This window comes from Somniosus microcephalus, chromosome 5 (genome assembly GCF_052327205.1).
Source record: "Somniosus microcephalus isolate GS21.2 chromosome 5, FLI_Smic_1.0, whole genome shotgun sequence".
Taxonomy (NCBI): domain Eukaryota; kingdom Metazoa; phylum Chordata; class Chondrichthyes; order Squaliformes; family Somniosidae; genus Somniosus; species Somniosus microcephalus.
The window spans coordinates 8,013,271-8,025,633 of record NC_140991.1 but is presented as its reverse complement, the minus strand read 5'-3'; the positions used below and the strand labels follow the sequence as shown (position 1 = coordinate 8,025,633).

The 12,363-nt window shown below is 52.3% G+C and overlaps 2 protein-coding genes across 5 annotated transcripts in view; one reads left to right on the top strand and one right to left on the bottom strand.

Moving 5' to 3' along the window:
- The window catches only part of LOC147116852 (tonsoku-like protein), a 207,801-nt gene extending 199,327 nt beyond the window's left edge, over positions 1-8,474 (bottom strand). For 2 of the 4 annotated variants that reach the window (XM_085987258.1, XM_085987259.1), the window contains exons 1-2: positions 8,246-8,463; positions 5,766-5,861 (exon numbers count right to left, since the gene is read on the bottom strand). In XM_085987258.1, the coding sequence (XP_085843384.1) occupies positions 5,766-5,861; positions 8,246-8,432 (283 nt within the window). In that variant the 5' untranslated portion in view covers positions 8,433-8,463. Of the gene's footprint in view, positions 1-5,765; positions 6,133-8,245 lie in introns of those variants that run through there. The other 2 variants (XM_085987261.1, XM_085987260.1) reach the window with 2 other exon arrangements.
- Positions 7,668-12,363, top strand: part of LOC147116851 (alanine aminotransferase 1-like) — an 83,217-nt gene continuing 78,521 nt past the window's right edge. The window contains exon 1 of the transcript XR_015078321.1: positions 7,668-7,802. The gene's annotated coding sequence lies outside the window, so the exon portion shown is untranslated. The remainder of the gene's footprint in view (positions 7,803-12,363) is intronic.

Below are 12,363 nucleotides of genomic sequence, written 5' to 3'. Positions count from 1 at the left end.
AGGGCGCGGGAAGCCTCGTTTAGCGGCCCGCTTCCATTTGGGGTGCAGAAACTGAATATCCGGATGGCGCAAGTGGCTCCGCACGCAGCGGTAATTCCGGCGCCCAGGCGAGCTGGGCGCCCAACTGAATTTTTAGCCCTAAGAACTGTAATATTGTAGCGAAGTTAAGATTTGAAAGTAAGATTCTCTGATGATAAGATCGTAAGTTTTCTCTTTTTAAAATTGTTAATGTTGCGATTGACTCATCAACTGTAAATTGCATGTCGGTTCTTTAATAAATCTATATATTTTTAGAATTGTCTCACGTAAGACTTCTGTATCAAAAACTCGCGAACTCGATCTCTGTACACTCTTTGGTGGAGAGTTACAGAATTCTGGGGGAGTTTTCCAGACCCTCATAATATCCGGAATGTTACAGTCTAACTAAACTTATTAAAAGTGCTATCTGGAGGACGGTAACATTCTCAGGTTGTTCCTTTCCTTTAGGGAAAGAGGTTTAAACAAAGTGCAGTTTAAACAGAGTGCTACGAGTTGGGTGAGTCAGGGAATCTTAACTGTTTGCTAAAATCAAACTTTTGTTTGTTTCACATTTACTGTTACTGTTTACTGTATAAAATCTAAATTTCCCAGCTTTAGGCAGGGTTATAAAGGGATATACAAGGCCTACAATTCAGAGCAGCTGAAGGCAGTTAATTAGGGAAACTAGATTAAACTGGTTCTCCTGTAGCAGAACCCAGCAAGATCCTTTGTTTCAGGGCCTATAAAAACAGGCTTTGAAGTGCGGTTTAAACAGAGTGCTGCGAGTTGGGTGAGTCAGGGAGTTAGGTGAGGAGTGGAAGGAGGAGCGCCCTTGCTTCGCCTTTGTTTTTCCTAACTTTTCACCCTGTAGGAACTGGTTCTTACTGTACACCAAGGAAAGAGTCCGAGAGCGGGAGAAGTCAAACAACAACTGTGAAACCACTAAAGTGATGTCACAACCAGGGAAGGAGCTGATTGGTAAGTAGGACCTGGTGAGTATTTCTACAGTCCAGTCGTTAAAGTCAAAGTAAGGTCTCTAGTTTAGAGTTAGTAGTGTTTAATGGGAAGTAAGGTCCCTAGTGTATTTAATATTCTTTAATTTAAAGGGAGTAAATTAAGGGTAGGGCATGGCAGGGTAGCTCGGCAGCGTGGAGTGCTCCTCCTGTGCTATGTGGGAAGTCAGGGACACTTTCGGTGTCCAGGGTGAACACGTGTGCAGGAAGTGTCTCCAGCTGCAGCTACTCGAAATCCGCGTTTCGGAGCAGGAGCTGCAGTCACTGTGGAGCATCCGCGAAGCTGAGATCTTCGTGGATAGCACGTTTAACGAGGTGGTCACACTGCAGGTAAAGAGTGCACAGGCAGACAAGGAATGGGTGACTGCCAGACAGAGTAAAAGAACTAGGAAGGTAGTGCAGGAGTCCCCTGGGTCCATCTCCCTCTCCGACAGATTTTCCGTTTTGGATACTGCTGGGGAGATGGTTTCTGAGGGGAATGCAGCAAGAGCCCAAGTCCGTGGCACTACGAGCGGCTCAGCTGCACAGGAGGGGAGGAAAAAGAGTGGGAGAGTAATAGTGATAGGGGATTCTATCGTAAGGGGAACAGATCGACGTTTCTGTGGCTGCAGACGTGACTCCAGGATGGTATGTTGCCTCCCTGGTGCCAGGGTCAAGGATGTCACTGAACGGCTGCAGGGCATTTTGAAGGGGGAGGGCAACCAGTCAGAGGTCGTGGTTCACATTGGTACCAACGACATTGGTAGAAAGAGGGATGAGGTCCTGCAACAAGAATTTAGGGAGCTAGGTAGCAGATTAAAAAGCAGGACCTCAAAGGTTGTAATCTCTGGATTACGCCCGGTGCCACGTGCTAGTGAGTATAGGAATAGGAGGATAGAGCAGATGAATGCGTGGCTAAAGAGTTGGTGCAGGAGGGAGGGCTTTAGTTTCCTGGATCACTGGGTCTGTTTCTAGGGAAGGTGGGACCTGTACAAGTCGGACGGGTTGCACCTGAACCGAAACGGGACCAACATCCTTGCGGGGAGGTTTGCTAGCACTGTTGGGGGGGTTAAACTAACTTGGCAGGGGGATGGGATACGGAGTGGAGCTGTAGTAGGATGTGATGCACAGCCAAATAGAGGAAAAAACAAGTCGGCCTGGAAGGCAGAGCAAATATGTAACGGTACAAGGCTGGATGGCATTTATTTTAATGCAAGGAGTCTTGCAAGTAAAGCAGATGAATTGAAGGTGTTGATGAACACATGGGAATATGATATTGTTGCTATCACAGAGACATGGTTGAGGGAGGGGCAGGACTGACAGCTCAGTATTCCGGGGTATAGAATCTTCAGGTGAGACAGAGGGGGGTGTAAAAGAGGAGGGGGTGTCGCAATATTAATCAAGGAGTCAATTACTGCTGTAAGGAGGGATGATATCTTAGCAGGTTCCTCTAATGAGGCCATAATGAGGTAGAACTTAAAAACAAAAGGGGGCAAGCACTTTGCTGGGAGTGTACTCAATGACCCCAAACAGTCAGGGGGAGATAGAGGAACAGATATGTAGGCAAATCTCAGAAGTGTAGAAATAATAGGGTAACAATAGTAGGGGATTTCAACTTCCCCAATATTAACTGGGATAGTCAGAGTGTGAAAGGCTTAGAGGGTGTGGAATTCTTAAAGGCATCCAGGAGAGCTTTTTGAGCCAACATGTAGAAAGTCCTACAAGAGAGGGGGCGGTACTGGACCTAATTCTAGGGAATGTAGCCGGGCAAGTGGTAGAAGTGTCAGTAGGAGAGCATTTTGGTGACAGTGACCATAATTCGGTGAGATTTAAGGTAGTCATGGAAAAGGACAAAGATGGACTGGAAGTAAAGGTTCTAAATTGGGGGAAGGACGATTTTAATATGATAAGGCAGGATCTGGCCAAAGTGGACTGGGATCAGATACTTGTAGGAAAATCCACATCAGAGCAGTGGGAGTCTTTCAGAAAGGAAATAGAGTACAACGCCAACATGTTCCCGTGAAGGTCAAGGGTGGGACCAACAAACCCAGGGAACCCTGGATGTCAAGGGATATACAAGAATGGATTAGGAAAAAAAGCGAGGCTTTTGGCAGATAGAAAGGGCTAAACAGTGGAAGCCCTAGCGGAGTATAGAAAGTGCAGGGTGGTACTTAAAAAAGAAATTAGGAGAGCGAAGAGGGGGCATGAAAAAACATTGGCATGCAAAATAAAGGAAACTCCTAAGATGTTTTATAAGTATATTCAGGACAAGAGGATAACCAGGGAAAGAGTAGGGCCCATTAGGGACCAAAGTGGCAATCTGTGTGTAGAGCCGGAAGATGTAGGTGAGGTTTTAAATTAATATTTTGCATCTGTGTTCACTATGGAGAAGGACGATGTAGACATAGAAAGCAAGCAGGGGGATTGTGATATACTCTGACGCAAATTTTCAGAACCTCTCTGGCCACAGGGGAGCTGCCAGAGGTCTGAAGAACAGCTAACGTAGTACCATTGTTCAAGAAGGGTAGTAGGGATAAACCAGGGAATTACAGGCCAGTGAGCCTAACATAGGGAAATTATTGGGAAAAATTCTGAGGGACAGAATTAGTCTCCACTTGGAGGCAGGGATTAATCAGTGATAGTCAGCAAGGCTTTGTCAGGGGGAGATCATGTCTAACCAATTTGGCACGAAAATTGTTGGATGGTAAATAGCGAGGAGGGAATATAGACGTGATGTTTAGATGGGCAGAACAGTGGCAAATGGAATTTAACCCTGAAAAGTGTGAGGTGATGCATTTTGGGAGGACTAACAAGGCAAGGGAATACACAATGAATGGTAGGACCCTAGGAAGGACAGAGGATCAGAGGGACCTTGATGTGCATGTACATAGATCCCTGAAGACAGCAGGACAGGTAGATAAGGTGGTTAAAAAGGCATATGGGATACTTGCCTTCCTTAGCCAAGGCATAGAATATAAGAGCAGGGAGGTTATGATGGAGCTGTACAAAACGCTAGTTAGGTCACAGCTGGAATAGTGTGTGCAGTTCTGGTCGCCACACTATAGGAAGGATGTGATTGCATTGGAGAGGGTGCAGAGGAGATTCACCAGGATGTTACCTGGGCTGGAGCTCTTCAGCTATGAAGACTGGACAGGCTGGGGTAGTTTTCCTTAGAGCAGAGAAGGCTGAGGGGGGACCTGATTGAGGTGTACAAAATTATATGGGGCATAGATAGGGTAGATAGAAAGAAACTTTTCCCCTTAGTAGAGGGGTCAGTAACCAGGGGGCATAGTTTCAAGGTAAGGGGCAGGAGGTTTAGAGGGGATTTGAGGAAAAACTTTTTCACCCAGAGGGTGGTTGGAATCTGGAACTCACTGCCTGAAAGGGTGGTAGAGGCAGGAACCCTCAACATTCAAGAAGCATTTAGATGAGCACTTGAAACACCATAGCATACAAGGCCACGGACCAAGTGCTGGAAAATGGGATTAGAATAGACTGGGCGTGATGGCCGGCGCGGACACGATGGGCCAAAGGGCCTCTTTCTGTGCTGTATAACTCTGACTCTATGGGGTCGATTTTCCCGAAGCTGTCGGGAAGAAGGCGGGACTACAACTTTCGGGTTTTAGACCCGCCGACATCGACATCCGGCCAATCCGTGCGATTTTCCCTTGATTTACCTTGTTGAGCCTGCCCAGCGGGCTCATCAGGCCAATTAAGGGCCACCCGGCAACAGGTGACATCACAGACTGCAATTTCATCTGTCAAGAGTTCTTGACACATGAAATATCAGTGTTTCACTGCTGTTTGAAGCTGCCAAACACTGACAGTCTGAGTTCTAACATGAGTCCTTCTGCACAGACTCAGTTAGAACTCTCAGCAGCACTCAAAGCTGAAGGCTGTCACTTTTCAGAGATCGCAGCCGTTCAGCTTTAAGTGCCGGCTGAGTGATGGGCTCCTGACGCCTACAGGAAGAATGGCTGTTAAGGTAAGTACAGGTAATTAAAAGTTCTTTACACACTTTAGACACACCAAACACACTTACCTTTGCACTCATGCACCCATCACTCACCTGAACACTGACATCGCGACCCCTCCAAGTCCTTCAACCCGACGGCCCGCCTGCTCTAACCTGGCGTGGTTTGGAGCCGTCGGGAATCCCACACGACACCCCTCAAAATAGGGAGTAGGCTAAAAACTGCCTGTTGACTACCTGTTAACAGGCAGTTAATTGGCACTAATCCCTTCCCGCCTGGTTTCGGCGGGTCCCATTGCGGGGCGGGTACCCGCCACCCCTGAAACTTACGTGGGGCGGGGTTTTGGGCGGGATGGTGTCGGGACCCCCGAATTCGGGATTCCCCCCCCCCCCACACGCCTGAAACCCCGCCTGACGGCTCCAGGAAAATTGACCCCTATAGTTCAGACCTTTAGACCCAATTAAGTGTCTTTAGGATTCGGCAACCTCAAATTTTAGTTGAAAGTGAACGTCTTGAGAAATATGCCTGATCCGGGGTAGCCCTAAAGGGGCTCGGACTAGTAATTATCCCCTCAACGTCTCATCTGAAAGATGGGACCTCTGACAGTGCTGCACTCCCTCAGTACTGCACTGGGAGTGCCAGCCTGGATTATGTGCTCATGTCTCTGGAGTGGGGCTTGAACCCACGACCTTGTGACTCAGAGGTGAGAGATAGCTCCACACAGATATACATAAACACAGAGCCACAGGCACTGCCCGCTTCCCACACAATTCAGACTGACCTTTCTTCCTGAAGGTCTCTCCGAGCTGATGGCAGACTTCAGCCATTCTCTTCGTCCTGTTTCTGTTCTGAGCCTTTACCTTCGCTTCCTGAAGCACTGCAGGTATTTAGACAAGAAGAAGGGTTAATCTGCTCCCGGAGAGAACAACTCCCACAGTTCACACAGCTCAACATGTCAGCTACCAGAGAGAGTGAACAACTTTATACACATGCAACTTAATGGGACAGTGTACAGGGAGCATTACTCTGTATCTAACCCGTGCTGTACCTGCCCTGGGAGTGTTTGATGGGATAGTGTAGAGGGAGCTTTACTCTGTATCTAACCCGTGCTGTACCTGCCCTGGGAGTGTTTGATGGGTCAGTGTAGAGGGAGCTTTACTCTGTATCTAACCTGTGCTGTACCTGCCCTGGGAGTGTTTGATGGGACAGTGTAGAGGGAGCTTTACTCTGTATCTAACCCCTGCTGTACCTGCCCTGGGAGTGTTTGATGGGTCAGTGTAGAGGGAGCTTTACTCTGTATCTAACCTGTGCTGTACCTGCCCTGGGAGTGTTTGATGGGACAGTGTAGAGGGAGATTTACTCTGTATCTAACCTGTGCTGTACCTGCCCTGGGAGTGTTTGATGGGACAGTGTAGAGGGAGCTTTACTCTGTATCTAACCTGTGCTGTACCTGTCCTGGGAGTGTTTGATGGGACAGTGTAGAGGGAGCTTTACTCTGTATCTAACCTGTGCTGTACCTGCCCTGGGAGTGTTTAATGGGACAGTGTAGAGGGAGCTTTACTCTGTATCTAACCTGTGCTGTACCTGCCCTGGAAGTGTTTGATGGGACAGTGTAGAGGGAGCTTTACTCTGTATCTAACCCCTGCTGTACCTGCCCTGGGAGTGTTTGATGGGTCAGTGTAGAGGGAGCTTTACTCTGTATCTAACCTGTGCTGTACCTGCCCTGGGAGTGTTTGATGGGACATGTAGAGGGAGCTTTACTCTGTATCTAACCTGTGCTGTACCTGCCCTGGGAGTGTTTGATGGGACAGTGTAGAGGGAGATTTACTCTGTATCTAACCTGTGCTGTACCTGCCCTGGGAGTGTTTGATGGGACAGTGTAGAGGGAGCTTTACTCTGTATCTAACCCGTGCTGTACCTGCCCTGGGAGTGTTTGATGGGACAGTGTAGAGGGAGCTTTACTCTGTATCTAACCTGTGCTGTACCTGCCCTGGGAGTGTTTAATGGGACAGTGTAGAGGGAGCTTTACTCTGTATCTAACCTGTGCTATACCTGCACTGGAAGTGTTTGATGGGACAGTGTAGAGGGAGCTTTACTCTGTATCTAACCCATGCTGTACCTGCCCTGGGAGTGTTTGATGGGACAGTGTAGAGGGAGCTTTACTCTGTATCTAACCTGTGCTGTACCTGCCCTGGGAGTGTTTGATGGGACAGTGTAGAGGGAGCTTTACTCTGTATCTAACCTGTGCTGTACCTGCCCTGGGAGTGTTTAATGGGACAGTGTAGAGGGAGCTTTACTCTGTATCTAACCTGTGCTATACCTGCACTGGAAGTGTTTGATGGGACAGTGTAGAGAGAGCTTTACTCTGTATCTAACACATGCTGTACCTGCCCTGGGAGTGTTTGATGGGACAGTGTAGAGGGAGCTTTACTCTGTATCTAACCTGTGCTGTACCTGCCCTGGGAGTGTTTAATGGGACAGTGTAGAGGGAGCTTTACTCTGTATCTAACCTGTGCTGTACCTGCCCTGGGAGTGTTTAATGGGACAGTGCAGCATCCGAAGGCACTTCACAGGAGCGATTATCAAACCAAGTTTGTCACTGAGCCACAAAAGGAGATTTGAGGACAGATGACCCAATAGGGAGGTTTTAAAGAGCATCATAAAGGATGAGAGAGTTGGAGAGGTTTAGGGAGGGAATTCCAGGGCCGAGGGCCCAGGCAGCTGAAGGCACGACTGCCAATGGTGGAGCGATGGAAATCGGGATGTGTAAGGGATTGGAGGAGCGCAGCGATCTTAGAGGGTTGTCGGGCTGGAGGAGGTTAGTGTATAAATGTTTAGATTTAAACAATCTGTGCCTGAAGGCTGTGTGAGTGCTTGAAGTTATCTGTCAGCAGTTTGGAACCTGGTTTTGATTGAGAGGAAATGGGTGGAAGGTCAGTTCTTGTTTGGGAAAGTGAAACTGAAAGCAAAACAGTGAATCTCGCTAATAACAAAAAATACTGCAAAGAGGCAGGAGGGCACTGTGGTGTTCTGGGTTACGGAGTGTTCTCGCTATCTTCAAACAGAAGCAACTCACACTGAGAATGTAAAGTAACAGGCAAGAGGCTTGACGCTGTGAATAGTTACAACAGAGGGTCCAAGTGGGATGGGGAGAGACTGAGGGATGAGTTGGGGAGCGAAGTTTGTAAACCTCACTGTCGACACACAGACCCAGGTTTGCAATATCCTGCTTACAAAGGACTCCTGGCCATTTGTACTCACCGCGGATCTCCTGAGAATCGCTCATTCCCCGGTCCCGGGGGTCGCTCATTCCCTGGTCCCGGGGGTCGCTCGGTGCCCGGTCCCGGGGGTCGCTCGGTGCCCGGTCCCGGGGGTCGCTGATTGTCTGGTCCCGGGGGTCGCTCGGTGCCCGGTCCCGGGGGTCGCTCGGTGCCCGGGGGTCGCTCATTCCCTGGTCCCGGGGGTCGCTCGGTGCCCGGTCCCGGGGGGCGCTCGGTGCCCGGTCCCGGGGGTCGCTCTGTGCCCGGTCCCGGGGGTCGCTCGGTGCCCGGTCCCGGGGGGCGCTGATTGCCCGGTCCCGGGGGTCGCTCGGTGCCCGGTCCCGGGGGTCGCTCGGTGCCCGGTCCCGGGGGTCGCTGATTGCCCGGTCCCGGGGGTCGCTCGGTGCCCGGGGGGCGCTCGGTGCCCGGTCCCGGGGGTCGCTCGGTGCCCGGGGGTCGCTCGGTGCCCGGTCCCGGGGGGCGCTCGGTGCCCGGTCCCGGGGGTCGCTCGGTGTCTGGTCCCGGGGGTCGCTCGGTGCCTGGTCCCGGGGGTCGCTCGGTGTCTGGTCCCGGGGGTCGCTCGGTGCCCGGTCCCGGGGGGCGCTGATTGCCCGGTCCCGGGGGTCGCTCGGTGCCTGGTCCCGGGGGTCGCTCGGTGCCCGGTCCCGGGGGTCGCTCGGTGCCCGGTCCTGGGGGGCGCTGATTGCCCGGTCCCGGGGGTCGCTCGGTGCCCGGTCCCGGGGGTCGCTGATTGCCCGGCCCCGGGGGTCGCTCGGTGCCCGGTCCCGGGGGGCGCTGATTGCCCGGTCCCGGGGGTCGCTCGGTGCCCGGTCCCGGGGGTCGCTCGGTGCCCGGCCCCGGGGGTCGCTCGGTGCCCGGTCCCGGGGGTCGCTGATTGCCCGGTCCCGGGGGGCGCTCGGTGCCCGGTCCCGGGGGTCGCTGATTGCCCGGTCCCGGGGGTCGCTCGGTGCCCGGTCCTGGGGGGCGCTGATTGCCCGGCCCCGGGGGTCGCTCGGTGCCCGGTCCTGGGGGGCGCTGATTGCCCGGTCCCGGGGGTCGCTCGGTGCCCGGTCCCGGGGGGCGCTCGGTGCCCGGTCCCGGGGGTCGCTCGGTGCCCGGTCCCGGGGGGCGCTGATTGCCCGGTCCCGGGGGTCGCTCGGTGCCCGGTCCCGGGGGTCGCTCGGTGCCCGGCCCCGGGGGTCGCTCGGTGCCCGGCCCCGGGGGTCGCTCGGTGTCTGGTCCCGGGGGTCGCTCGGTGTCTGGTCCCGGGGGTCGCTCGGTGCCCGGTCCCGGGGGGCGCTGATTGCCCGGTCCCGGGGGTCGCTCGGTGCCCGGTCCCGGGGGTCGCTCGGTGCCCGGTCCCGGGGGTCGCTCGGTGCCCGGTCCCGGGGGGCGCTGATTGCCCGGTCCCGGGGGTCGCTCGGTGCCCGGTCCCGGGGGTCGCTCGGTGCCCGGTCCCGGGGGGCGCTGATTGCCCGGTCCCGGGGGGCGCTGATTGCCCGGTCCCGGGGGTCGCTCGGTGCCCGGCCCCGGGGGTCGCTAGGTGCCCGGCCCCGGGGGTCGCTCGGTGTCTGGTCCCGGGGTGATGGGTCAGTCTCACAGTCCATGGGTATCTGGCCGATCTCTCCCTCCTCCACCTCTCCCAGGCCAGCCTTGCCGCGCACACACGCGTTTCCTGCTTGAGTTCTCAGCTCCTCCCATATTGGCAGCCGGAGTCTGCACTGAAGCAAAGGAAAAGAGCGAGTTGGTGATGGGACATGTGCCCCAGAGCAGCTCCCGGGCACAGAGTTCTAACTTTAACCAGTGCATTCAACATATCAATCTGCCACTGCACGAGTGGCTGGAATCTGTCCAAAGTATTAATAACATGAGATTGGAACATGCTGAAATGCTCATGTGCTTGCAGGAGGTCCTCTGTTGAGGTTTCATAGAAACATAGAAGATAGGAGCAGGAGTAGGCCATTCAGCCCTTCGAGCCTGCTCCGCCATTCAATGAGATCATGGCTGATCATCCAAATTCAGTACCCTGCCCCTGCCTTCTCCCCATATCCCTTGATCCCTTTAGCCTTAAGAAACATATCCAACTCTTTCTTGAATATATTTAATGAATTGGCCTCCACCGCCCACTGTGGCAGAGAATTCCACAGTTTCACCACTCTCTGGGTGAAGAAATTCCTCCTCCTTTCAGTCCTAAATGGCCTACCCTTTATCCTTTAGACTGTGACCCCTGGTTCTGGACTCCCCCGCCATCGGGAACATCCTTCCTGCATCTAGTCTGTCCAGGCCTGACAGAATTTTATAGTGGACCGCCTGTAGTCTTGCTGGTGAGCGCAGAGCTGGGATGAGACCTGTAGCTTTCTCACACTGACCTGTGTTTAGCTTACTCTCCCTCACCTTTATATCTGAGGGTCCTCTGCAATTGATCACACGCTCCCGGAGACCCCCTGTAAATATTAACACAGTCCCAGAGACCCCCTGTAAATATTAACACACTCCTGGGGACACCCTGTAAATATTAACACAGTCCCAGAGACCCCCTGTAAATATTCACACACTCCCGGGGACACCCTGTAAATATTAACACAGTCCCAGAGACCCCCTGTAAATATTCACACACTCCCGGGGACACCCTGTAAATATTAACACACTCCCGGGGACACCCTGTAAATATTCACACACTCCCAGAGACCCCCTGTAAATATTAACACACTCCCGGGGACACCCTGTAAATATTAACACACTCCCGGGGACACCCTGTAAATATTAACACACTCCCGGAGACACCCTGTAAATATTAACACACTCCCGGGGACACCCTGTAAATATTAACACACTCCCGGAGACACCCTGTAAATATTAACACACTCCCGGGGACACCCTGTAAATATTAACACACTCCCAGAGACCCCCTGTAAATATCAACACACTCCCGGGGACACCCTGTAAATATTCACACACTCCTGGGGACACCCTGTAAATATTAACACACTCCCAGGGGCACCCTGTAAATATTCACACACTCCCGGGGACACCCTGTAAATATTAACACACTCCCGGAGACCCGCTGTAAATATTAACACACTCCTGGGGACACCCTGTAAATATTCACACACTCCCGGGGACCCCCTGTAAATATTCACACACTCCCGGGGACACCCTGTAAATATTAACACACTCCCGGGGACACCCTGTAAATATTAACACACTCCCGGGGACACCCTGTAAATATTCACACACTCCCGGGGACACCCTGTAAATATTAACACACTCCCAGAGACCCCCTGTAAATATTAACACACTCCCGGGGACACCCTGTAAATATTAACACACTCCCGGGGACACCCTGTAAATATTAACACTCCCGGGGACCCCCTGTAAATATTAACACACTCCCGGGGACCCCCTGTAAATATTAACACACTCCCAGGAACCCCCTGTAAATATTAACACACTCCCGGAGACCCCCTGTAAATATTAACACACTCCCGGGGACCCCCTGTAAATATTAACACAAAGTACGAGGCAAACTAATGGGACTAAAGGCTGACAAGCCCCCTGGACCTGATGGCCTGCATCCCAGGGTCTTAAAAGAAGTGGCTGCAGAGATAGTGGATGCGTTGGTTGTAATCTACCAAAATTCCCTGGATTCTGGAGAGGTCCCAGTGGATTGGAAAAGCGCAAATGTAACGCCCCTATTCAAGAAAGGAGGGAGACAGAAAGCAGCAAACTCTAGGCCAGTTAGCCTAACATCTGTCATTGGGAAATTGCTGGAATCCATTAATAAGGAAGCAGTAGCAGGACATTTAGAAAATCAGCATGGTTTTATGAAAGGGAAATCGTGTTTGACAAATCTGTTAGAGTTCTTCAAGGATGTAACGAGCATGGTGGATAAAGGGGAACCAGTAGATGTCGTGTATTTGGATTTCCAAAATGCATTCGACAAGGTGCCACATAAAAGGTTACTGCACAAGATAAGAGCTCATGGTGTTGGTGATATATTAGCATGGATAGAGGATTGGCTAACTAACAGAAATCAGAGGCTGCGATTTTTCCTATTGATGTGGCTTGGGAGCGGGACAGCTGCCTTCCAGGTTCCAGTCCCGCCCCCAATGACAACAG